General features: G+C 43.4%; 1 protein-coding gene across 1 annotated transcript in view; it reads right to left on the bottom strand.

The window, feature by feature from the left end:
• Positions 1-27,093, bottom strand: part of NSF (N-ethylmaleimide sensitive factor, vesicle fusing ATPase) — a 131,727-nt gene that overhangs the window by 38,766 nt on the left and 65,868 nt on the right. Inside the window, exons 5-7 of the mRNA XM_073607653.1 lie at positions 10,347-10,513; positions 5,011-5,118; positions 3,072-3,147 (exon numbers count right to left, since the gene is read on the bottom strand). Coding sequence (XP_073463754.1) covers positions 3,072-3,147; positions 5,011-5,118; positions 10,347-10,513 — 351 coding nt within the window. The remainder of the gene's footprint in view (positions 1-3,071; positions 3,148-5,010; positions 5,119-10,346; positions 10,514-27,093) is intronic.

The raw sequence follows: 27,093 nt of genomic DNA, 5'->3' as shown, positions 1-27,093 counted from the left end.
GTCTCTGTACATTGCTGCATTCATCTTTCCCTCGATCCTTACTAGTCTCCCAGGTCCTACTGCTGAAGAACATCCCCACAGCATGATACTGTCACCGCCATGCTTCACTGTAGGGATGGTATTGGCCATGTGATGAGCGATGCCTGGTTTCCTCTAGACATGATGCTTGCCATTCAGGCCAAAGAGTTCAATCTTTGTTTCATTAGATCAGAGAATTTTGTTTCTCATGATCTGGGAGTCCTTCATGTGCCTTTTGGCAAACTCCAGGTTGGCTGGCATGTGCCTTTTACTGAGGAGTGGCTTCCGTCTGGCCACTCTACCATACAGGCTGATTGGTGGAGTACTGCAGAGATGGTTGTTATTCTGGAAGGTTCTCCTCTCTCCACAGAGAAACGCTGGAGCTCTGTCAGAGTGACCATCGGGTTCTTGGTCCCCTCCACGACTAAGGCCCTTCTCCCCAGATCGCTCAGTTTGGCCGGGCGGTCCGCTCTAAGAAGAGTTCTGGCGGTTCCCAACTTCCGTTTACAGATGATTGGGACCTTCAATGCTGTAGAAATTTTTCAGTAACCCGATACAATCCTCTCTTGGTGGTCTACAGACAATTTCTTGGACTTCACGGCTTTGTTTGTGCTCTGACATGCACTGTTAACTGTGGGAACCTTTCCAAATCATGTCCAATCAACTGAATTTACCACAGGTGGACAATTGTAGAAATATTTCAAGGATGATCAGCGCAAACAGGATGCACCTGAGCTCAATTTTGAGTGTCATGACAAAGGCTGGGAAATACTTACGTACATGGGATTTTTTTGTTTTTTATTTTTAATAAATTTGCAAAGATTTATAAACAAACTTCTTTCGTGTTGTCATTATGGGGTATTTTTTTTAGAATTTTGAGGAAAATAATCCATTTTAGAATAAGGTTGTAACATAACAAAATGTAGGAAAAAATGAACCGCTGTGAATACTTCCAGGATGCATTGTAAATAGAAATTCTACATCCCTATTAATACAGCTATATATTAAAAAGCTGAACTTGCCTGATCTGTCATTTTATTTTTCTTTAAATCCCAGGCCTGTGTAATAGCACAGTACATATATAGACTTATCACTGGTCTCTGCTGCCCTCTATCAGCTAGATATAGCGACTGCGAATTAATAACTAAACAGGAGCAGATTATTACTGGTCTGTTGCCTTCTGGTTGAATTTAAAAGGACACCTAAATTCTTTCCATATCAAAATGATTTTTCAACTACAAGCAATGGTGACATGTGTCTAGGCATGTACTTGCCTATTTACATATATAATCAAATACTCCTTTAATCTGCATTAGGAAGGAGCAATACTATATGAACATTCAACGCATACACAACCATTAAAAATCTGTAAAATAAATGTTGTGGGAGCAAAAACAGCATAAGATAGAGGTGTACATGGAAAACCTCCTGTTTACGGCCAACCTGTCTTACAAAAAAATGCTGTGAACAGCCTCCGCATATTAGGTGTTTAAGTAGCTTTCATTTTTCATGACAATGTGATAAATATTTACTTAGCAGCTTCTAATGGTTCTGCTAATTGCTGCTAATCAATCGCCCAGGCTGAGAGGCTGAATGATGCAATCCGGAGCATCCAATCAGATTTTAGCTGTCATTTTTAAACAGATCAGAGGATGAAAGCCGTTATGTGATTGGTTGATAATGAGGAATCAGAAAATCAGTTTCTTCTACCGTTTACTGCAATACATTAGCTTTTAGTGTCAGGGGCTCCTGGTTTAGAGAGCAATGCCCTACACTAAAGTTTCACTTCACATTTCCAGCGTCTAAAACACTAAACCCCATGCTGAGCCTCACCGTAAACCCCAGGGTCAAACTGTCAACAAAGCCTTTTTTGCTTTACAGAACTATTTAAGGGATATGTTCACCTTTATCATGTTCCCAGTGGTGCAGCCACTTACTGATCCCCCCACCTCCCCCCACAGCTGTGTGAATGAACTACAAGTCCCAACATCCTTTGCGGCTGTCGGCTTGTAGTTCTCAATGAACTACCATGGAGCTGTGGAGCACCAAGGTAGTTCATTGATTCTTCCCGTCAGATTGGATTTACTTGTCTGTATGGGATGAACAGGACACAGATACACTGACAGGTCTGCAGGAGACCTACATGGCACCGGCGTTCTGCTGATCACTGGTACAATGCTTTGCAGGCCCCCCCCAAAAAATGCACTTTTTTTGCCTGCAACTTATCCTTTAAATAAGTGCCACTGAGACATTTTAATATAATGTAACTACAGATATACCAAGGCCAACTTGGGAGGAAGTCAACTGACCTGCCAGTAAACCCCAACTCACAGCCTTCCTGAAAACCCTGGCAATAAGCCTCCCTATAACCCTCGGTGGTGGAAATTTCCTGTAAACACAAGTGCCGAGCCCCCTTAAAAACACCAGAGTCGAGCCTTCAGATAACCCCAGTGGTCACCCTCCCTATAACCCCAATGTTAAGCCTCATCTTAAGCCTCCATGTAACCATAACACCAATCTGCCCTGTAATCACTTACACTCCTTTGTGTCAAATTAACTCTTCGACTGTGCCAGGATTCACTGCAACAAAGGCTATCCCTTCTGCAATGAAATATTTTGGCTCAGAAGTCTAAGCTTGCATTCTGATCTAAACAAGCGTTTTTGGAAGTGTATTACAAGCATTTTAGAAACATATTAAAAGCCTTTTACCGCTTCAGACATTTTGTTTAGCCAATAGAAAGCACCAGGAGGAGGAGAGCTGGAGGCGATTAGGGGTTGAGAGCTGCTGTTTGAGCAGAAAAATTACAATGTGCTCACAAAACTCTCATGTCACTCAATTTCAGGCGTTCCCACTGAAGTCTATGGGGCCCAATCTGCTTCCAATCTGCCAAAAAGAAGCTCATTTTTAGCGACAGACGTTTTGCTTCAGGCGACAGAACTCTGTGAACAGGGGCCATTGAAATGAATGAAATTTGGCTTGTGGAGCGCTTTAGAGCTACAAGCTTCAAGCAGAAAATCGCTCAGGTGTGATTTTGCAACACAGTATAACTCACCTATGAGATTTAAGGAGGAGCTGTCTGCCTTTTCAAACACCACCTGGCTGTTTCCCACCACCAGACCTGCTTCAATCTGCAGAAGAAAAAGTATACAAATCAAGTTCCACAAACGGGGAAATGTTAAGCTATGCCTTACATATGTCTTATCTTCTATGCTGTGCTTTTGTGTTGTGTGATGGTTGTGGTCAAGAGTCTTTGTTACGCGTATACACATACAGAACTATTTACATCAGTGCCACTGAGGAACTTCCAATCTACTGATGCACCAAGGTCAAGGCCAGTGTAGACTGTAAAAAACATATGGAAAGAACTGAAGAGGCAAGCCCATAGGTGGAACAATAAGGCGACACAAACCAGGTGGATGGAGGAATTCCACTGCTGGCACCTACCCTTCATTCACTACGGAGAAATTATATTTTGACAGTAGCACCTGCCACAGTCAGCATACACTGCCTAGCGGCTGCAGCCACTGGTGAATGGAAAATGTTCCAACAATCAGTGTATGACCCTATTTAGAAGGGTGTACGGCAACAAGAAAGGTAGTGACTGATAATCGCCTTCTCTTTTTATTAGAAGAATGAAAGGGTGAACCTGATTGTTTGATACAGATAACCAGAACTGCTCTATCTTCAGACACTTCCGCAAAGGGCTCATACAGTTTTGAGTAGATCAGCCTTTCTCAACCTTTTTAAAAAGCAAGCACCCTTCAAATAACCGTTATGCCCCGTACACACGGTCGGAAATTCCGATGGAAAATGTCCGATCGGAGCGCGTTGACGGAAATTCCGACTGTGTGTGGGCTCCATCGGACATTTGCCATCGGATTTTCCGACACACAAAGTTTGAGAGCAGGCTATAAAATCCGTTGTTGGAATTTCCGATCGCGTGTACACAAATCCGACGCACAAAGTGCCACGCATGCTCAGAATAAATAAAGAGATGAAGGCTATTGGCTACTGCCCCGTTTAGAGTCCCGACGTACGTGTTTTACGTCACCGCGTTCAGAACGATCAGATTTTCCGACAACTTTGTGTGACTGTGTGTATACAAGACAAGTTTGAGCCAACATCCGTCGGAAAAAATCCTAGGATTTTGTTGTCGGAATGTCCGATCGTGTGTATGGGGCATTAGGTCTAAAATTTCCATCTACAACTCACAAGACATCAGTGTGAACAGTAACCTGTGTATGCAAGAATGAATAAAATTAGACATGTGGCATCCTTTGCATATTTAACTTACAGGGCTGCACTATACATTTCCTGAAATAATGAGATGAATTATTTTCTGTAGCAAATGAAATGCATATTTTCAGTAATAATAATAATAATGAAATAATGGTGATCGGTGGGAGGAATGCTTCTGTTATATTGATGGTAATAATAAGAATTCTCCCCTTGTAGATAGCTGAAAGGATAACTGGTGTTAGTTGTAACTGGTTGGGAAAGGCTGTAGGAGATGTTTTCTGTATTGGCTACTACACAATTATAGAAAACAAACTGACACATTTTTAACAAGACAAACCCTTTTCACGTGAGGCAGACTCCACCAGCACATCCGCCCACTCTCCACTGATCCCCGCTAAGCAAGTGGATGACAGGTCCATGTCCGCTCTATTGATGCAGAGCAGACACGGACACAGCCCTGCTGTTCTCTAAGGGGCAGTCGGATGGAAACGGACCACCTGTCCTTTTCCATCCGACTGTCATCTGATCCAATAGACAGATGGGGAACGGATCCCCCATCTGTCTGCTTTTAACGGACAGGATTGGATGTCAGTGGATGTCAGCTGTTCCATAGAGAGCAATGTGTGAATGGGGCCTTAAGGACAGAAATAAAAAATAAAAAATGTTGTGTAAGAAAAATGAACAAGCACAAATATCACAACAGAAATCATTATAACATTTTTAAATGAAAAAAAATCTAAATATGACCTCACCTTCTGTTTCTTGCCAGAGGGCTGCTCCCCCCTCAGGATGCATGGGTCCATTGCTTCAATATCCTTTACAACCAGCCCAAAAAGTTTATCGTTGAAACTGAACACCAGCTGCAGACAAGGAACAAAGCAGATGTTTGCTGATGAAAGAACACATTTTACCAGGGAAACCCAAGATATGTAGTAGGTCAAAAAGTAGAATTTACAGGAGGGAAAAAAGTGTAGCAGCTTAGGCAACATCACATTGGTATCATCTATAGAAGATTGAATACTGAGCACCAAACTGGTTCCATAATTAAGAAAAAAAAATGTAAAAAGTTAAAGCGGACCTTCAGTCATTTTTTTTTCAACTTTCCATCTATTAAATCTTCAGCCCTTGTTGTTTTAACTTTGGATAGTAACACATTTTTATTCGGCCAGTAAATACCTTATACAGCCCACTTCCTGTTTGTTGTCTGGTCATTAGCCTAGGCTTATGACATCATACACAGCTCTCTCTCTCACTCTTGAGAGTTTGCCAGAAAGGGAGGGGAGAGGAGTCATAAGAGGGCCAATGAAAGCTGCAGAGCTGGAGGCGTGCCTCTTTGTGTCTGTGTAAATCCAGCAAGTGATCAGGCAGCAGCTTAAGCTGCACACAATTAAAATGGATACAGCCAGACTTAGTGGAGGGAGATTTTTGCAGCATATTTGGCAAGTACAGAATCACAGTATATAAATAATAATATGCAACGTGGTTGGAGGGAAGCTTCAGAATGGCAAAGATGTTTTTAATACAAATTATGTGAGCAGACTGTAGTTCCTCTTTAACAATGGGAATCTCCAAGTCTGAATCTTCACTCAAGAATGGTTATAAAAGTATAGTCTCACTTCTAAGAGGATACTTCTTTCTTTTTTAAATACTTGTATTCAGTTTATGGCAGAGCAAAAATATCAGACTGTAAGGCCATCCTATCTCTTGATAAAAAACAATGTTAGGACTTATGAACACTGCATCTCAAAGAAGCGGCTCATACAGATTTTGAGCTCTCATTTTTTTTCCTGCCTGGAAATTCCCCTCCATGTTAGCCAATGTGTCCATGCACACTACAGCTCTTTTCAGGAGTTTACAGGACTATGCTCCTACAGGTAGAACACCCCCCCCCCCCCCCCAAACTCACGTTTTTGAGAGGAGCTTTCGAGCAGAAAAGACATCTAAGTGCCCAAAAACATGCAAAAAAGCGCGGAAAAGCTCAAAGAAGCTAAGAAAATGCACCAGAAAAAAAAAAAAAAGATAAAAATGTGCTAAAGGGAGAGTTTGTGAAAAAAAACACACTTATGCTCAAAGAAGCTCAATAAAAATGCGCAAAAGAGCACAAAAAATACATTTACATGATGATTACATCAAAGAAAACAAGGCTTTACTGACAGTTTTGTCCTCGTCCAGTATCCTAGAGAGAATAATGTAAGTTGTAGCTGATTGATTGCCAGCATCCCTTAAATTGCATACTGAATAGAAAGAGAACCCTCAAATAATGGGACTTTAACCACTTACCGACCGCCCACTGTGGATATACGTTGCTACTTTGACATTAAATACCGTTATGGCAGCCATTTTTTTTTAATTGCTTTTAAGTGTAAATGTGAGATCTGAGATGATCTCACATTAAAGAGATCCTGTCATGCTTTTTTTTTTCTATTACAAGGGATGCTTACATTTCTTGTAGTAGAAATAAAAGTGATCCAAAAAATGTTCATTTTAAAAGGACAGTGTAAAAATAAAAAAGAAGTAAAATAAAAAATAATAATTTTTTTTTTTTTAAAGCGTCCCTCTGTGCTTGCGAGCAGAAGCGAACGCATACGCAAGTCGCACTCACATATGAAAATGACAAACCACACATGTGAGGTATCCATGCGATCGTCAGAGCGAGAGCAATAATTTTAGCACTAGACCTCCTCTGTAACTCAAAACTGGTAACCTGTAGATTTTTTTTAAACGTCACCTATGATTTTTTAAGTGCCAAAGTTTGTCGCCATTCCACGAGCGGGCGCAATTTTGAAGCATGACATGTTGGGTATCAATTAACTCGGCGTAATATTATATTTCACAATATAGAAAAAAATTGGGCTAACTTTAAGGTTTTCCTATTTTTTTTTATTTTTAAAAAAAGTGTATCTTTTCCCAAAAAATTGCGTTTCTAAGACCGCTGCACAAATACGGTGTGACAAAGTATTGCAACAACCGCCATTTTATTTTCTAGGGTGTCTGGAAAAAAAAATGATATATACGATATAATAAATAAGAGCTCTTTCACACTGACAGCGCGGCCGCGTTAGCGGTAAAGCGACGATTTACCGTAGTTTTAGAGGCGCTTTTCGGCCGCTAGCAGGGCGCTTTTAACCCCCGCTAGCTGCCGAATAAAGGGTTAAAAGCGCCTGCAAAGCGGCGCTGCCCATTGATTTCAATGGCAGGGGTGCTTTAGGAGCAGCGTATACACCACTCCTAAAGCGCCCCAAAGATGCTGCTTGCAGGACTTTTTTTTTTTCCAACATGCTGCCAACGCAGCACCCCAGTGTGAAAGCACTCAGGCTTTTACACTAGGACTGGAGATGAGGCTTTTTTCAGGTGCGTTACAGGCGCTATTTTTAGCACCAATGCGCCTAAAAAAACGCCTCCAGCGTGAAAGGGGTTTTACACAAAACATTTTGGACTGCTACGCTCAGATTTTGTATCACGATTTGCTAAGTCAGTGTAATATGCATGGCGTGCATCTGCAGTACACCCACACATTCAATGAAGGAAGCCATTGCGTAGGCTGGATAAATACTTAAGATAAAACAGATATTACACCTACAGAAGTGCAGGAAAAAGTGCAAACATTCCCCCTCATGTACTGCTGAACACAACTGCTGCTTCTTCAGAAAGAGGGAAGCCAGAAGAGGTTCCAGGAACCCCAGATGCCATGAAATATTTCAAAGGAAGAAGAGGGCCTGCGGCCAGGTGCAAACATTCTGAACAAGTTAAAAGGATAAAATCACCTTTTGTAAAAAAAAAAATAAAATGCACATCTTTTTGTAGGTAAAAAAATGCATTTATTATTTTTTTTGCAGGTCATGAGTGCAATGCCAGGATCCTGCAGCCTCTCAGTACAATGTCTGCCTCAGTTACTGAATGGCAGGAAAATCGATGAACTAGGAGGATGCTCACCGGCGTTCTTAAAGTTCATTGAGAACTACAAGCCATCAGTTGCAATGGCTGATTGTACTAGCAGTCCAATTCAGTCACAGGAAACTGTGAATGAATGATGCAGCTGTGTGGGCGAAGCCATGCAGTTTTTAAATTGTGACAGTGGGTGTGGTGAGAAGATCCCCCCTGTCCGCAGTCACAAAGCAGGAAGCGCTGGCTGCGGGAGATTGCTGCATAGCAGCAGATTACACTCAAAACATGGATGTGTAACATGTAACATGCTCCTAAAGGTGAACTTAGCCTTTAAATCTATGTACTGGGTTCTCCCAGCACAGACAAAACCCAGCTGCGATGTTGGAGGCGGCGATCCTGGATTCATATGCAGCAATGAGCAATTTGGGGTTCCGGGGAGTGAGGGCTCCACCTTCACTAGCAGCATCTATGAAAACCACAATACGAGCTTGGAGGGAGGCCACGGCAATATACAGGAAACCTTTTCATGTGTCTCCACACACACCTCTTTGGGGCAAACCAACGCTGCCTCAATTAAATACTATTCCAGACCCTTCGTCGTGGGCCAAAAAAAGGATCACCACCCTGAAACATGTTATAGTGCCAGGTAAACTCATGCGCTTTCAAGAAATGAGGAGTCTTTATTAGGTGCCTAGATCATTTGAATGTCGATACTGGCAATTACTACATGCTATCGGGGCTCAGTTCACACAACTGGTGGCTCTTGAGTCAGACTCTATTGAGCGCCTTTTGACCTCTAGTGTGATGGGGAAACCTCTGTCCTCCCTCTACTTATACCTGACTGTAGCCTAGGACACCAAAACTACCTGTTCACTTGTCAGGTGGAGGGAGAGCAAACAATCCTGACCCTTGATAAGGAAGTGTGGGAGGAATGTATCTCTTTCTTTGTTCCCTCCATGATAGCAGCAAAGGATAGATTTATCCAACTCAAGTTCCTTCATAGAGAGTATTATACCCCACAGAGACTCTCTCGCATATATCCCAGCTAGATTTGAAATGCACCAGATGTAATCTCAAGATAGGCACTTTCTGGCACATGGTCTGGTCCTGCCTCAAGCTACACCCATACTGGGAGGTAGTAGCTACAACCCTAAGTGATGTATGCAACGCCAAAGTCCCTTTAGACCCTCTTGTCCTACTATTAAGTCACTTGGAAGAAATAGATGGTGATAGATATTCTAATCTCTGCCTAACTTTCACTCTATGTTATGCAAGACAAGAAATTCTTTTGAGATGTAAGTCAATAGAACCATCTAATCGAAAGTCTTGGATACATTCTGTTAACTCAGTTCTACCTTTATAGAATCACATACGAGAGAAGGCAATGCCCAAAAAAAATTTGACAAAGTTTGGTCACAGTGGATAGATGCCTGTGGTTAGTCTATGTGGTTTCGCAGGGGTGTCAAACTGGAGGTCCTCTAGCTGTTCCTGAACTACAATTCCATTCATGCCTCTGCCTGAGGGAGTCATGCTTGTAAATGTCAGCAATGCCAAATGGGATTTGTAGTTCCGCAACAGCTGGAGGGCCGCCAGTTTGACACCTGTGGGTTAGAGTATGTGCTTCTAAGATGATGCATACACAATATGGATGCATTTCCTTCTTGCAGCCTCCCCCCCCTGAACTTTTTCCTTCATTTCATACCCTCAAAGTATACGTTAGTTATCAGGCTATAGAGTTCTGAAGTATACTGGTAAATACGATACATCTATTTTCTAAGGTCTTTAATGTTTAGCATTATTTTGTATGCTGTATAAATCGGGGATTAACCTCTATGAAAAATTTTATTCTATTGATAATTATTTTGTCATGCAATTGGATGGATTTCTTTTGACGTGTGTTTTGTTTGACCGATTTGTTCAATAGAATTTTTTTTTTTTTTAAACAAAAAGTTTATGTACTGGCCAGCAAAAGCTTTGGTCTGGGGCAACATGTTTTGTATACACGAGCACCAAAAAATCAAAGCTTTAGGATTCCCCAATGAAATCGGCTACAGGAAACAGGATTGGTCTGTACTGATGCTGCATCCTCTATACAGTACTTTTGCTCAAACTGCTAAAACATGGATATTATAGAAGGGTAATGACCACTTAGAAGGGGAAAGAAATGAACAATGGTTTGGTGGTAGTCTACCAACAGCTGTACCTGCTGCCCGACAGAGAAGGCCTGGTTATTAAACTGCTGGATATACTCTCCAGCCATCCTGTCTGTGTCGTAGGGGTTGGAGTCCACACTCTTCTTTTGAAGGAAGTCGATCTCGATGGTCAAGGTTCCAATACATTGTTTGGTTTTGTCGAAGTTGTACAATCCAACTGCAAAGAGAAAAAACATGGAGCTATCAGTATATGCCACAGGAGGGGTGGCCTTTGTTGCTGGATTTTCTAAATATCTTCACTTTAAATAATACATTATATACTTAAAGTGGAACTTTAGGCAGAAAATTAAGCCCTGCTAGATGACTTCAGGTTGGCCCCTTCTGCAGGTATAGATACGTGAAACATTACAAACGAGTGTCTATACTGTGTAAAATCCAGTAATACGCGGTCCCACCCTGCTCTGCACATGCTCAGTTGCTCTCCATTTTTAGGCAGGCTGACAGAAGTCGCACCTCTCTGACTCTGTGAGCATCTATATGCATGTATCTGCAAATCCAGCAGTTACCTGTGAATGGCGATAGATTGCATCTAGGGGAGGACATGTATCCCTAAGACCCCTTTCACACTGGGGCTGCCCGTGCGTTAGCGGTAAAGCGCCGCTCGTTTAAGGGATGCTTTACCACCGTTTTAGCGGCGCTTTTCTGACGCTAGCAGGGCGCTTTTAACGCTCATGTTGCTGCGCTTCGGAAGCGCTGCCCATTCACTGCAATAGGCGGGGCGTTTTGGGAGCGCTGTATACAGCGCTCCCAAACCGCCCTAAAGATGCTGCTTGCAGGGCTTTTTCTAACATCCCACAAGCGCACCGCCCCAGTGTGAAAGCACTCAGCCGGCATGGGAGGCAGTTTTCAGGCGCTTTACAGGCACCATTTCTAGCACTAAAATGGCTGAAAACTGCCTCGGTGTGTAAGGGTTAGACAAATGTCTTCATAAATACAAGAGGCTAGTGAGGGATTTCGCTCATACCCACTGCTGAAATATCAGTGTTTGGTTCCCACGGATTTTTCGGTTTAAAAGACTTCAGAGTGTGTTTTGCCATCATTCATCATGACCAAGTACACTCTCAAGGTCAAATACCGTAAGCAGCTGCTATCGGGTATCACAGACATTCACACACATAATCCCAAGCTGTATTGTCCTAAACAGTAAGCACTTACAGCAATTACTTAAACAAAAACCATATTGAAATAGAAAATTACAGTTCACACCAACATGTTTTTTCCAATAAATTTTTCCATTCCTTATATGCCTGCACAGGGCACACTTCTGCCAGCGCAGAGCTTTGTAGACGCTGGCCTTAGGAGACACAGACGCTAAATCAAGGCACACTACTAGCTCCATCAAGTCAATTTGCTGAATACTCTGTGACATGATAAACACTCATTGAGGCTTGTTTATTGCTGTGCCATAAAAAGCTTTAATGAACGCAGATGATCATTAGATAATTAGCAAGGCGGCAGTACAGTTGTGTGATTTCACACGGGAGGGTCTTCACAGACGATGCGCATATTACAGTTCTACAAACCACCAGCACACGGAGACCCAGGTGTTCATTCTATTACCCATTATACTTATTATCCAGCACAGCTGACACCCACATGCAGGTGCTATTTACAAAATCTATTGTTTAGAGTTTTCCCGTTTCAGAACTTGGTGGCATGCTCAGAAGGAAAAGCGATTTTCACAAAAAAAAATAAAAAAATAAAATAAAAAAAGAATTTATACAGGACAATATTAAAGATATCTAGTTTAGTTTAAGGTAAACCCTGGGCATTAGGCAAAGAGTACCCTTGCAGTGGAGTTGGCCGCACTGCAAGGGTTAATTGCTTGTTAAGTGTAGGGTGTCGGAAAAGAGAAATACCTTAATTCCCAGCTCCAGCGGGCTCCTTCAATCTGTGCGACTGGATCAAGCCTTTCTAAGGCACTCCTAGCCACACTTGCACTCTTATAGCCTTCACACACAATGCAGGGTTAATATCCCTGAACTGTATATGATGACACTGAAGGAGACCCACAGGCTGGCGCTTCAGGAAGAAGAGGAGAGGGTCAGAGCCAGCTGGAGCAGGGGGTATGGTAAGCAATTAAACAGGAGCTTTACCCTGTAAACAAAGATTTAAAAGTCAGCAGCTACAAATACTGTTGCTGCTGACTTTAAAAAAAAAACACTCACATACCTGTCCCAGGAAACAGCGATATCCTCACCCGACGACTTGGCTCCATGCCGGTGTCTTGCCGAGAAAGTTCCCTCGGCGGATAAGGACCCCCCCCCCTTGTACTGCGCAGGCACAGCGCCTGCGCAGTGCGAACTACTGTCAGCCGCCGGAGACAGCCAAAGCTCAAACTCTTCAATCAGCTGTACACGGCGCCTGCGCCCTGGGCCCAGGTTCCTTCCCCACCATCCAAGTGGACCTAGAGGGGGAATCAAAAAGAGCCGAGCGAAGCGAGGCCATGCCCAAAGCGTGGCGAGCAAAGCGAGCCCGCGAGGGGCCCTCTTACAGGTGCCGTGTACAGCTGATTTTCAGCTATTCACCTTCGGCTATTTCCGCCGGATCCTACTGCGCAGGCGCAGCACCTGCGCAGTAGAGGGGGGTCCTTATCCGCCGAGCGGAACTTTCTCGCCAGAACACCGGTCTTCGGGTGCAGGCGCTGGCATCATAACCATGGGCAGCTGACTGACTGCTTGCGGTTTCATAACCAGCTGCCCACTGTGCATGCCCCCCCCCCCCCCCCCAAAATATATTACAATTATGGAGGGGGGGATAAAAAGTGGAACTTTGCCTTTTGGGTGAAGTTCCGCTTTAAGTCTCTTCATCTGCCCCTACTCTTAAAGTGGAACTTTAGTGAGAAGTGTAGAATGGGCAAACGGGCAGGGATTTTAATGCAGAAGAGACGTGCTTTATTTCTTCTCCATTTTGCCCAATTCACAGAGTTTATCTTTACAAATAAAAGTGTGTGGGTGTATGTATATATATATATATATATATATATATATATATATATATATATATATATATATATATATATATATATATACATATACACACACACACACACACACACACACACACACATACATACACACACATACACAGTAGAGAATATATATACTGTACTGTAATTGTGTTGTCCCCCCCACCACATTGTAAAGCGCTGCGTAAACTGTTGGCGCTATATAAATTGCGTATTATAATAATAATAATGAATTTATATATAAATTAAAGAGTAACTTCACATTTGTTGAGAAACAACAAAAACCATTCCCCTCTGGGTGATCTATGTACATTGAAGGGATTTTTAACAAATAATGTTGCAGATTGTTATCTTTTGTTATTGAGAAGATTTTGCCATTTGTTTGTCTGTGTCCATGTGTGAGTGATTGTAAATGGGAGTGACTTTATATTTCTCAATCAGCTACAGGGTTCTAATGATGAAAGTGGCAGGGTCTGCATCCCTTTAGAGGTGATTTCCCTTTGGTAGTTTCTCACCAAAAAATTACATTTTTGTCGCAGGGAATTCCTGAAATCTGATTTGTACCTTAGGGCAGACTTCTGGCAAAATCGGTAAACCAATCACACAAGCAGGAAATTACATTTCTGGGGGTGATTCTGTTCACCATCTGTGTACAGAACATCTCCAGGTTGCCATATTGCATTTTACAAAAAAATTACAGCCCTGCGGATTGATAAGGGAAGATAATTTTTAATAACTTTCAACTGCATTATTTTGTAGCAATTGTATATATGTTAAATGTATATTTTTTATTTGCCACACTCCAAAGACATGCTTGTAGGTTTATTGGTCCCTAGTATGTGTATGTATGCATGCGAGATAGGGACTTTAGATTGTAAGCTCTTTGAGGGCAGAGACTGATGTCAATGTACAGCATATATAGCGCTGCATAAATTGTTGGCGATCTATATATAAATACCTGTAATAGATAAACATATTTTCCTGCTATTAAGGTGAGGTTAATCTTGCGGTCGCTCAGCGCATAAATCATATAACTATATAGTTTCCATGGCAACCAAAATTTTCTCTTCTGCTCACTGCTACCCTAAAACCAGAACATCTCCATTTTGCGCACTGGAAATAAATATTTTATGTATATCAGATTCTGCACTTAAAACCTACACTAGGTTATCAGAAGAAGAAAAAAAAAAAAAAAAAAGAAGACAGAATACGATCGACAGGACACAGTGTCCTCTCCAAGCTCAAAGACAATCACTATAATTCACTGTAATAAAATAAATGTCAGCCTATAAAATGGTGCCCTCTACTGTGATCTGGGGATAACTGCAGGCGTATGGAGTGTCATTTATCTTTGTCATTTGTCATTTATCAGTGTCTGAAGGAAGTATCTGTGTTGTTTTGGCAACCAAATGACAGTCTCCTTTTTGTGTTCAGTGGGCTGCAAGCCCAAAATGACCGAGCTGAGCAGAGGCTACACTGATCATTCACACCGAATGAGTGTCCATGGCAAGGAGTGTAATCAGTAAACAGGCACTAAGGTGGAGGAGGAGGGGGAGGGGAGAAGGTGAAATACTCCACTGGCACAGCTGTATGAAACATCTCACTGAGATATAAAAAAAAAAAACACAATCTGCAGACTAAGCCTTTCCTTTTTTTTTTACCGCAACCATCTACATTCACACCCAACAATTTCTAAATGACTGCAGGCACAGTATCTGGACTGAAAGTCCACCCACACGTTATAGGCGGAGCTCAGTGTGCGTTATCAGCCCCCCCTCACTGCGAAGATTTCTTGGGTGCTTCAATACCGAGACCCCCCTGACATCACCCCTGGTTCTGTTCCCTGGGAGTTTTCGGTGTCTCCCCACCAATGTGTGTTCCAGTTCTTGCTGCGACTTCAGGGCCCATTCACACTAGATGCAGTGGGATTTTATTTCATTTTTTAAATTTATTTCAGGTACTTATATAGCGCCGTTAATTTACGCAACGCTTTACATATACATTGTACATTCACATCAGTCCCTGCCCTCAAGCAGCTTACAATCTAAGGTCCCTAACTCACATTCATATATTAGGGCCAATTTAGACAGGATCCAATTAACCTACCAGCATGTCTTTGGAGTGTGGGAGGAAACTGGACTACCCGGAGTAAACCCACACAGGCACAGGGAGAACATGCAAACTCCAGGCAGGTAGTGTCGTGGTTAGGATTGGAACCAGCAACCATTTTTACTGCTAGGCGAAAGTGCTACCCACTACACCACTGTGGGATGCATTTTTTTTACTGCACTCCAACTGCACAGACAGTCTAAAGTCCAGGTTATCCTATGGGTATAGTTCATACTATTGCAGTGAAAAAGAGTGCAGCAAGTTGCATTTTTCTGCACTGCAAATGCACAAATTAGCGCAATGCATGTAAATGCACACAAATTCATTGCAACACAGTTTAGGGTACACAAAAACGCCCAAGGAAGACAGAAGTGACCTCACAAGAAACACAAGCTTAAGAAAAATGCACTGCAAACGAACACAAAAATGCGCATCAAAATGCATGTCACTGCATTTGCAAAAAAGCGCAGTTTCTGGTGTATATGGGCCCTAAAGTGGTTTTAAAGGCCAATTTATTCCCTCCTAAATCATATACATGTTACACTTACCTGCTTTGTACAATGGACCTCCTTTTCTGGGGTCCACCCACTGGAGCTCTTCACTCCTCCTCTTCTGCGAGTGCCCCCATAGCAAGCCGACTGCTATGGAAACACTAATGCCGGCTGTGTGCATTGTGGCAGGGCCTTGCCCCGCTGAGGTGATGGTAACCGAGGATTATCAACCAGGCAGGTTGAGGGGCTCCAGGGGGTTTTCTTTTTGCTTAGTTAGGAGGAAACTGGCTTTTCAGTTTCCTCATGCTTTTGAAAAATCCATTTTGGGACCTGGAGCCTTTATTAAAACCTGGGTGGGATGAAATCTCTAGTCCTGGCTCCAGATTTTGTGAACCACCAACACATTGATTGGTCAGGTGAGTGCTGGGCTATTATTAGTGACCGGACCTCAACCCTCCCGAGGAGTCCAGATGTGCAAGGAAGAAGCCAGAGGGGTACATGTCTGCACTGGGAAAGACAGAGAACAATGCCTGAGGGCCAGAGCAGCAAGGGGCTGTAGGCTATGCAGGGAATGTTGGCAACAAAATGGTCTGTGGGAGACAGATGAGGGCCTAAAGCAGGGGTCGGCAACCTACGGCCCGCTGGCTGCACCCGGCCCACGGCCGCTAAATGTCCGGCCTGTCAGTAGACGTGATGAATTCACATGCACCTGGCTCGCGGAAGTAAGAGCAGCGTGGAGCAGGTAGCTGAATGAGAACATGGGAGACACACAGCAGCGCTGATAAGACAGCGGGAACTTTCCAGGTGATTGGCTGCTTGTTAAAATGAATTATTAACTCCGGAATCTCCACTGTCTTATCAGCGCTGTTGTGTCTCCCGGGTTCACATTGAGCTTCCTGCTCCGCTCTGCTCTGTCTCCCTCTCTGCATGGAGCAAGGTAGGAAAGGGTAGAGCGTTGTGTAATATGCAGGGGGCGCTGTGTAATGGAAAGGGGTCCAGAGGTGCAGGGGCTGTGTAATGGAAAGGGGTCCAGAGGTGCAGGGGCTGTGTAATGGAAAGGGGTCCAGAGGTGCAGGCGCTGTGTAATTTAAAGGGGTCAGGAGGTGCAGGGGGCTGTGTAATGTAAAGGGGGTGAACTGGCTTTGTATTAATGAAGCACCTTAAAGTGAGGTAAACCTGTACTGTTATGACTATGTTAGGATTATTATTATCTTCATTTATTAGCAGGTGAAAGCAGCCCTCTATGCATTTACATATATAGAATCCTGCCCTTAAGTGAAAAAAGGTTGCTGACCCCTGGCCTAAAGTGAAAGGCTACAGCGGCAACGTTGCATGTGTAAGCCAGGTGGCGGAATCTACCGTTATTTGGTGTTGATGGCGAAAACCCACTGCGAAGGAAGCCCTTCGATTTTGTTTTCTGGAACTCTCTTTAATTAAAGTGAGCCAACAAGCCCTTAAATGATCATTTCTGGCATGGACTGTACTTGCTAGCAGGCGCTACACTTGGGCTATACAACCCCAAATTTCACAGCGTCAATAGACACACAACACAGCGTGGTTCGACCCCCCCCCCCCCCCCACACAGGATTTGACCGACAGCAACAATTGACAACAGCCAATGGCTTCCGCTGCTGCATCTGTGTCCTTTGAGAGGGGAGAGAGGGTAGAGTGCTGCTGCAGATGGACAAAGCGCTGGATCAAGAAAGAAAGGCATTTATGGTGGTGGGGGTGGGGGCTAAACAATTACTAGGACATTTTTTATCTTAATGCAGGGAAGGCATGAAGGTAGAAAATGTCTCGACTTTGGAAGCATTTTAAACAGAAAATAAAAAAATTCAGCAAGGAGAGTGGGTATCCATCATAATGGTCATAGTGGGTGTTTAGACATAGGAAAAAAATAAATAATGGTTTAACCACTTCCCACCCGCCATATGATTTGCACAAAGTGGTTGTGTTATCCTGACTGGACGTCATATGACGTGATCAAGATAACAAGTCAGCACATGCCCGCGGGTGGGGGCGCAGCGCGGCGAACGGTGGTGCTGGTACTGTGTGTCAGTCTGACACACCGCATCTCCAATCTGGGTAAAGAGCCTCTGACGGGATTGACTATCAGCGCAGCCCCCCTGAGGATGCCCACCTGGGACCACCAGGGATGTCACACATGGCTACCAGGTATGTCACCCATGGCCACCAGGGATGCCAATCAGTGCCCACATATGATGCCAATCAGTGCCCAGCAATGCCAGTGCCTCCATATCAGTGATGCCCATCAGTGCAACCTATCAGTGCCACCCATAAGTACCCATCAGTGCAGCCTTTCAGTGCCCAGTGTCGCCTATCAGTGCCCATCAGTGCTGCATATCAGTGCCATCTATGAGTGCCTATCAGTGAAGGAGAAAACGCACTTGTTTACAAAATTTTATAACAGAAACGAAGAAAAACTTTCAAAATTTTCGTTTACTTATTATTATTAGCAAAAAATAAAAACCCCAGAGGTGATCAAATACCACCAAAAGAAAGCTCTATTTGTGGGAACAAAATGATCAAAATCTTGTTTGGGTACAGTGTAGTATGACCGCGCAATTGTCATTGAAAATGCGACAGAGCTGAAAATTGGCTTGGGCAGGAAGGGGGGGGGGGGGGTGCCCGGTATTGAAGTGGTTAAAGAGTAACTTCACCCCACCCTGTGTTAGTATTTTTTCCCGAACCCCTCTTACTTTTTTTTCTTGGCTATCCTCAATAAGCATACCAGCAAATCCAGCGTTGCTTTGTTGTAATCTGCCACTCTGCTGCTGCATACCCAGCCCCATGCTGCCATTTTCCTTTCTTAAATCATAAAGATGTGGCTCTCTCTTCCAGGTTCTTGCACTTTTGTGTTATAGATTGGTCCAAATCCTTCTGGCATGACGTGCATATACCAAAAAGCTGGGGGCAGCTAGGGGCTAGGTGACAAATATGGAATGACAGATAAAAGGAATCCAAAAGGGTATTTATGAAAAACCACAAAAAAGGATACAATTCTGTGACAGGAAGGGGTAAAAAATAAAAAAAAAGTGTAGCCCCACTTTTGAGGGGGGGGGGGGGGGGGGGAATCCCCTCTGGGTGATTAGCATACATTTCTGCTGTGAAGAAATAGAGGTTTGCTTCACCATGTCCTTTACAGACCGATTCTGAAAGGGAAGGTTCATTATAATCTCCTGGTGCACTCTCAGTGTTCTGATGAGAAAAGTTGCAGTGTCTGCATCCCTTTAGAAGTTTTTGGGCAGTGTCTCACCAAAACCAAAATTCCTATTTCAGGGGATGCCTAAAATGTGACTTGTATCATGGAGCCAATCACACAAGCAGGAAATTACATTCCTTGTCACGCAGTTGGTGTTCAGAACACCTCCAGGTTGCCATACTGCATCGAGTTTTACAAAAAAAAAAAAGATAGCAGCTACAGTTTAAAAAGGAAAGGTATTTTTCAACAATACTAAATGACAGTATGGCTTGTGTAGCAATTGTATATGCAAGATTATGTTTTTTTATCTTAGAAAATGGACTTAAAATGTTACTAAACCCAGGACTCTGCATACACTATATCTGTTCTCCTACAGCACACAGAACATGGAAATGCAATTATTTTAGTAAATATAAAAACTGCTAAATACCTTTTCTCATCAGCAGTATATAGCAGTCTTGTGACTTCTACCAGTTCCTGCTTAAAGCTTGTAGGAGGAGTTTTCATACTGCACTGAGCTGTCCTATCAGGATCCAGGACCCCTGACCCTCTATCTGGACAGCGCTGATTGGCCCTGTGCTGATCACATGCACTCTCCCAAGAGAAAAATAAATAAAAACTCTAGCAATAAACACAAAAACTTGGCATGTACAGCCTGACTCCAGTAACTCCATCTTATCCGGACCTGTTCTGGAGTCAGTGGAAGAAGGGGAGGGTCTGTGCATACAGGATCAAACAGCCTTTTTACAGCCACCACTGCAAGGGGCACACAGGCTCTGATCATTGCTTACCTGATATTATAAGAATCCAACAGGCAGAGATGAGGCACACCAAGGTGGGTGAAGACATCACCGCGTCCATCAAGTACAATAAGAGATACCAGATATACGGCATAAAGATCCCACCACTGGAGAACTAGGAGTGCCTTTAGTCCAAACTCCACCTATAAAGTGTATTACCGCTCAGAGATCACACTTCCCCCCGACAACACCTTCATCGGCTTTTCTCTCCAAAAGAATAGAGCCATCTTTATTCAGGCATCATTGAAAGGGTCAGCATCTTCCTGGACTGAGATACCGGCACAAGAGATGATACAGTCATGAAATTTCTTGTGCCGCTGCAGTTTTTAGCAGTGTTCACAAATGTCTGAAGCATACCTGCCCCTGCTGCAACCTCTTACCTTGTGACTTGCAATGTTGCAGTCTGATCACTGGGACAGAAGAGATTGCTGAAATGCTTCTTACTGCCAGCTGCAGACCATTATTTCAACCTTGACAAAGTCACTGAATAAAAATCGAGGGTTGCTATTTAATAATGAAAAGGTGGAGTTTTTGTTTGGTGACCTTGCTTTGTACACTGGTGAGCAGTCATGTTGGGACAGGAAGGGGCCATCCCCAAACTGTTCCTACAAGGTTGGGAGCATGAAATTGTCCAAAATGTCTTGGTATGCTGACGCCTTAAGAGTTCCCTTCACTGGAACTAAGGGCCAAGCCCAACCCCTGAAAAACAACCCCACACCAAAATCCCCCCTCCACCAAATGATTTGGACCAGTGCACAAAGCAATGACCAGAAAGACATGGATGAGCAAGTTTGGGGTGGAGGAACTTAATTGGCCTGCACAGAGTCCTGACCTCAACCCAATAGAACACCTTTGGGATGACTTAGAGCAGAGACTGCGAGCCAGGCCTTCTCGTCAAACATCAGTGCCTGACCTCACAAATGGGCTTCTGGAAGAATGGTCAAACATTCCCATAGACACACTCCTAAACCTTGTGGACAGCCTTCCCAGAAGAGTTGAAGCTGTTATGCCTACAAAGGGTGGGCCAACTCAATATTGAACCCTACGGAATAAGACTGGGATAACATTAAAGTTCATGTGCGTGTAAAGGCAGGTGTCCCAATACTTTTGGTAATATAGTGTATGTAGGTGGGCTGACTAGTTAGTCACGTTAACAATGCATACTGATGCTAAATTTGACCCAAGAATCTAGGCTTCAATGAACTCTAAGCACAAAAGTCTATTAGTCACTGAAAATACAATGTAGCTTCGGAGTCAGACAGGAACACAAATGCAGGATATGAGCAGTGGCTGGAGATGAAGCAGCAGGTGAAACATTACTGTAGTATGAGATGGGGATTATTGATCTGCATAGAAACCACAATGACCCACAGGGGATAAGCACACGTTGGCTGCGCCATGTGACTGAGCTCTGCATCACATGCTGCAAGTTCTGATCATGGTAATGCCCGCAGGAAACCCCAACGGGCAGGCCTCATTAATATGCCATTACTTTGCCAGACGCCAGGATTTATCATGGGTACAGCCAAGGCATACATCACAAAGAGTGCCTGTAGGTGTTAACTCTTACATTATTTAACAAGTATACAGTATATTCCACACCTTAGAACATCTTCTCATAAGGTGTAATGTGTATAATCATATCCTCTTCCTAACTGTGCCTTATACCCTTAAAGGTAATGCCCGGTACATACGATGAGATTATTGGACGAATGATCGTCCATTTTTTATTGCACGCTAATCTCAGATCAAATCTGAGGAGTTTACTAAAGTCACGAAAATTTGCGTACGACAGAATAAAAATTCGGAAGTGATGTCATGTGTAGTAATGTATTTTCGAACAACAGCTGTACTAATTAAACAAAAATCTTAGGATCTGGCATCGTACGAAATTTTTTTTCATGCATGTCCGATCAGATATCGGATGAACTGTCCTGATCGGCTCTCGTAAGCTCTCCACTAACAATCAGATTATCATACGACCGCTCCGAAATCTGCATTTTTTTGTACGATTTTCTGATCGTGTGTACGGGGCTTTAGTCTGGTCTATCATTAAAAAAGTGCTTAGAGATTTTATATTTTTCTGCATTTGAGTTTCGACCAATCTCCATGTTTTATAATGTGTTAATCTTATACACGCTTGGATATAAAAATTGAGGTTGGATCCTAAAAGTGGATGTCATCCTTTCTAAACTACTGCCATAGGGGTTGTCTATAAGGATATACATGCCTCCTGCATGTATCTTTACCTGTCAAATGTCTCCCCTCTGTCTGTTATGAGACCCGAAAAACTGCAGATTCTGTGGGAGGGTCTGTTGTCTGGAGCTCGGTGGGTGGAGTCGTGATGTCAGTAGACTCCCCGCCCACCTCTACACTCCCCTTGTCAATATGCATTTTCTCTGTGTATTTCTTACACTGAACTTCTGCTATGATCTCTAACATCCAGTGAAAAGACAGGAAAGTAACCACATGACTTCAGCATGCCAAATCATGCTGAGGTGTGGAACAGCCAATCCTTGCAGAGCTGCTGAAGAAAGGAGTGGGGGAGGGAATTAAAAAATAATGCATTTCTTTGGCTAGTGCACAAGATATGTAAATCACCTGTCACTCACAGCAAGGGGGAGGGTTTGACAAAGTTTTTCTCCGTTTGTCAAGATTTATCTCACTGAACAATAAAAGAGGATTGCTCAGAGATGGATTAACTCTTTGTGGCAAGACTGGGCTCAAATGATAGGAAATCTTATACTCTACATTATGACACAAAAAAAAAAAAATTCGGGTTTACATCCACTTTAAGGCTCCATTCACATCTAGGCATTTTTGGGTGTTTTTCCTGCTCTAAGCCTCAGCTCTAAAAACATCCAACAAGACAAATCTCATTCATTTCAATGGCCCCTGTTCACATCTGAGCGTTCTGTTGCCTAAAGCAAAACGGCTGTCGCTCAAAACAGTACATGAGATTCTTTTTTTGGCAGATTACAGGCGTTTTACTGCTTTTACATTGGTGACCTTTTGAACTTCAAAACGCCTGTACAAAAATGCCCGAAAATTGCCTATAAAATAGCAAGGCCTAGATATGAACGGAGCCTAAAGCAGGGCTGAGCTCCTTCTATGACTATAACTGCAAATTGTTACTTTATCTACAGTGAGGCTAATCTATACAAACTGGCACAAGGTGGTTTGCATTCCTCACCCTGTAAGAGTATGAAATACAGGATCTGGCCATCTTGGCCAATAGCGACACATTACTTCATCCTGCCATCCCAAATGTTTTACCCAATAGTGTAAATTAGCCAAAGAGATATCTCTTGGGGACTCCAGTGCTGGGAAATCTGGGCTTGCATCCTCAGTGTGCCCATCTGCTGCTGCAAGTGGTTCTCTCTCACTACTGGATTTTTAGTTTTAGTATGGAAAATGCAGCAAGTGGAGCAAGACTTTTGTGGGGAAGGCAGAACTGTGAAATTAGACAGGGACATCTCACCTCTGATGTCATAATAAGACATAAGTCAGCAAATGTGTGAAACAATTGATTGTAACTGTGAGTGACAATCAATTTTTATTGCTGATCTGATTCCTTTACATGAACACCAAAAGACTAATATGAGGGTAATAGTATAAAAGAATATTTTGCAATGCACAAGTCCTGTGGCTGCTCCTACCATGACAATGTAGCCTGTTCAGCACCTCGGAGAGCTCAGTCCTCATATAACTGAATTGTGCTGCAGAACTAACCTCTCTGCTATGGAGGAGGAGGCACCTTTACATTGCCAGCAACTCTTCCTCTGACATGAATCCCATTCATACTGTCCTCTACAAGCCAAGAGAAAATGACTGAATAAAGTATGCTAAAAGGAGAACCACTGAAGATCAGTAATGGTAATGAACATGATGCAACATAAAAATTTCAGCTGTTCATTTTCAAGCATGGTTGCGAGATAAAAGCGAGTATCGGGTAAAACTGCTCCCTTTATTTCAGTTATTAGATATCCACCACACATTATTAACTGTACGTCTGATATATGCACACAGGACTTTTTATTCTCTAAACAGCAAAAAGTAATCACAAAGCAAAAAAAGTTATAGTTCACTTAGACATATCTGTCCAATCCCAGACACTGCAACTCCAACAGGAGCCGTATATACTTGTTTACAGTCCCCTCCATCCAACTGTTGGAGAGAAATGTAAACAAGTGTTTCCAGTGGACATACTTGAAGCGGAGTCCCATCCAAAAATGGAACTTCCGCGTGAAGCACTCCTCGCCCCCTTACATGCCACATTAGCATGTCATTTTTTGGGGGGAGGGGGAGTGGGTACTTTTTAGTGGGACTTCCTGTCCCACTTCCTCTTCTTGGCTGCCTAGGCGACTCCTCCCTGCTAGCAATCTTCTGGGACATGTCACAGGTCCCAGAATATTGCATGGCCAATAGCAGAGCGTAGCGCGACTCGCGCCCGGCCGTGAAGCCATAAGCTGTCACAGCCGGGTGCCCACAATTGCTATGACGGCGCTGCGAAGAGGAGGGGGGAGAGGAGCGAGGCTCCAGGTGCCCGCAACGCTGGACCGTATCGGTTTATTAAAAGTCAACAGCTATACTTTTTGCTGCCGACTTTTAATAAACGGGTGGAACTTCGCTTTAAGCAGTTTTATTTTAATAAGCCAGCCAGTTGAAGGGAAAAAAAATTAGCAAAATGCCCCAATGCCCCTTCCACACATTTGAGGAGACTGAAAGAAGCCCCCCCCCCCCACTGTCTCAATGTAATCTCAAGCGAGACTCCCCCCCCATCGCCAGAATACACTGATCAGAGCTGCAGTCCACTGGCTTCATTTGCTGATCGAGTGGAGATTTTTCAATAAGCCTGATCATCAAAAGTCGATCAATCGTTTGACCTCTCATGAACAGGAAATGCAATATATGGATTGAAAATTGTCCGGTTCCTCCTTTGTTTTTACCAGGTGATCTGGCCAGTAACACACCTCCTGTATTAAAATGCCCCCACTCTGAATGAAGGAGCAACAGAGACCCCTATGGACGGCTGCATTGTAAATCTGGGGGGTGTTAAATGCACTAGCAGCTTTAGATACACTAACACATTGAATTTGAACTCCAGCTCACACTTTTTAAGCAGTTACAACAGTTTTTTTCCTTTTGGGTTTTATATAGGTAAATAAAAGCTAATCATTGTAAGCCAGTCTTAAGTCAGGAGATGTTCCTATGATAGAAAAAAAAAAGGCACATACTCCGGTGCTAGAGGTGGGATGGGGGGTAGAAGTCCTGAGAGTGGGGTGCTATAATGATTTTCAGGATTGCCAGTTGCACTACAATGCTGGTGGGAAGAGAGAGGTCCTGGCTACCTGCAACCAGCCCTTGGCAGATGTCCCACTTGCTGGGCGACATTTTCTGTTTCAATCGTTTTTATTCAGTTTTAACAAGTGGTTAATATGCAAAAGTTCTGCCCACACAGGAGCTAGCATTGAAGTTGGAACAGGTATTAGCTCATAAGAAAGTCAAAAATAAAGCGACACAAGTAGAAATAATGCAACAGTAGTAAATTTAAGTGTGAATGATACGGTCATAATCCAGGGGTCCCAGAGAGGCTCCCCACACCAGGGCACCCCCTAGGCGCCTCGATGCAATGTACAGCCAAAACTGAACTAACAAGGATAGAGGAGCAGAAAATAGAAGAAAGTTAAACAGACAGGTGAAGCTAAAGAGAGGGAGGTCTCTCACCTACCGAGTAGGGAGCTAGAGAAGGGATAGGGGATTCTAGGATAGAAAGGGAAGGCCAGAAGGATGAAGACCAGGAGATTGGGAAAAGGGAAGGGCTTGGGAAAATCCAGACCGTCCGTCAGAGGCGGCCCAAGCTAGCTGGGGGGAGGGTAGGAAAGCATAGGACAGCCATGGTTCCCAAATTTTGAGCAACTTGGCATGAGTGTCCCTGTGAATGCTCGACATCTGTTCAATAAGCATCAACACGGTCATGTGATCTTTCAACCCCTGAAAGGGGACAGGTGGCTTATTCCAGGCTTGAGCAATAGTTATTTTGGCTGACAGAAATAGGTAGGAGGCAAGTTTCCGCTGATACCCGAGACCAGAAGCCAATTAGTCTAGGACATTTCCACCATATATTTATAACGTCCCCCTGATGGCCACAACCCCAGAAACAGCGGTCACTGTAGGATAGATTGGCATGGGCAATGCAGCCTTTTTACACAATGAGTAGGATTAACCCCTTAGGATCCACAGTGAGTATAACAAGCATGTTTTACTGCATATACAGACTAATTTTACTGTTGTGGGTTTCATAACACTTTAAACTGCCAACAGTGTTTACAGGATCTCCATTCAACATAAAGGCAGGATTTGGTTTGAAAACAAGGAAATGTTGAAGGTGCTAAGGGCCAGTTTACACCAGGAATAGCACAGGATTGTGTTCCTGTGCGATTCCAATGCAGTTCTGTATGGTGTGATTTCAGCCCATTAATTTAGAATGGGCTGAAATTGCACCGCACAGCACCAAAAATAGTGCATGCACTACTTTTGGAAACTCACTGCAAACAGATCACATGGTGCTTCTGTACAATGCAATCCGATATGGGCAAACGTGCGCGTGCACACATACACAGCAGCTATGCCCACCCCTCACCTCTGCTGCCCATTCACAGAAGCCTTTGTAATTTGTTCACATAATAAAAGGCTTCTGTGAATGGGCAGAAGGAGGGGAGAGGCGGGCATAGCAGTTCCAGTGACTCTCCTTTTGAAGGAACTGAGACCACAGCGAGCATTATCGGAGCTCTGGAAGTTATCTTCCTGGAGCACAATAAGCCTGAAAGATGTGAATAAAAGAGATAAGGCTACAAGGCAGCAGGCACCTTGTTAGACTTGCCTCATAGTATGCTTGCAGATTTAACAAAGTAGCTAAATTCCTGGAATTCAGCTTTAATATTGACACCCGCTTCAGATAGCAACAGCTGTGCACTTTTAACGTGCATGGAATGCGGGTATCCCGCACCACGTTCTGATGTGAACTGGCCCTAAATGTAACCAAAGTTACCTGTGCTTACTGTCTCCACTACTGAAGTTGTCGTAGCTCCTACATTATAAAATGTTGATGACTGCACGAAAGAACTAGGTTTATAAGCATGTGTT

Source organism: Aquarana catesbeiana, linkage group LG12 (assembly GCF_042186555.1).
Source record: "Aquarana catesbeiana isolate 2022-GZ linkage group LG12, ASM4218655v1, whole genome shotgun sequence".
In the NCBI taxonomy this organism is placed as follows: Eukaryota; Metazoa; Chordata; class Amphibia; order Anura; family Ranidae; genus Aquarana; species Aquarana catesbeiana.
The sequence above is the reverse complement of the archived record's forward strand: the minus strand, read 5'-3'. Positions and strand labels throughout refer to the sequence as shown.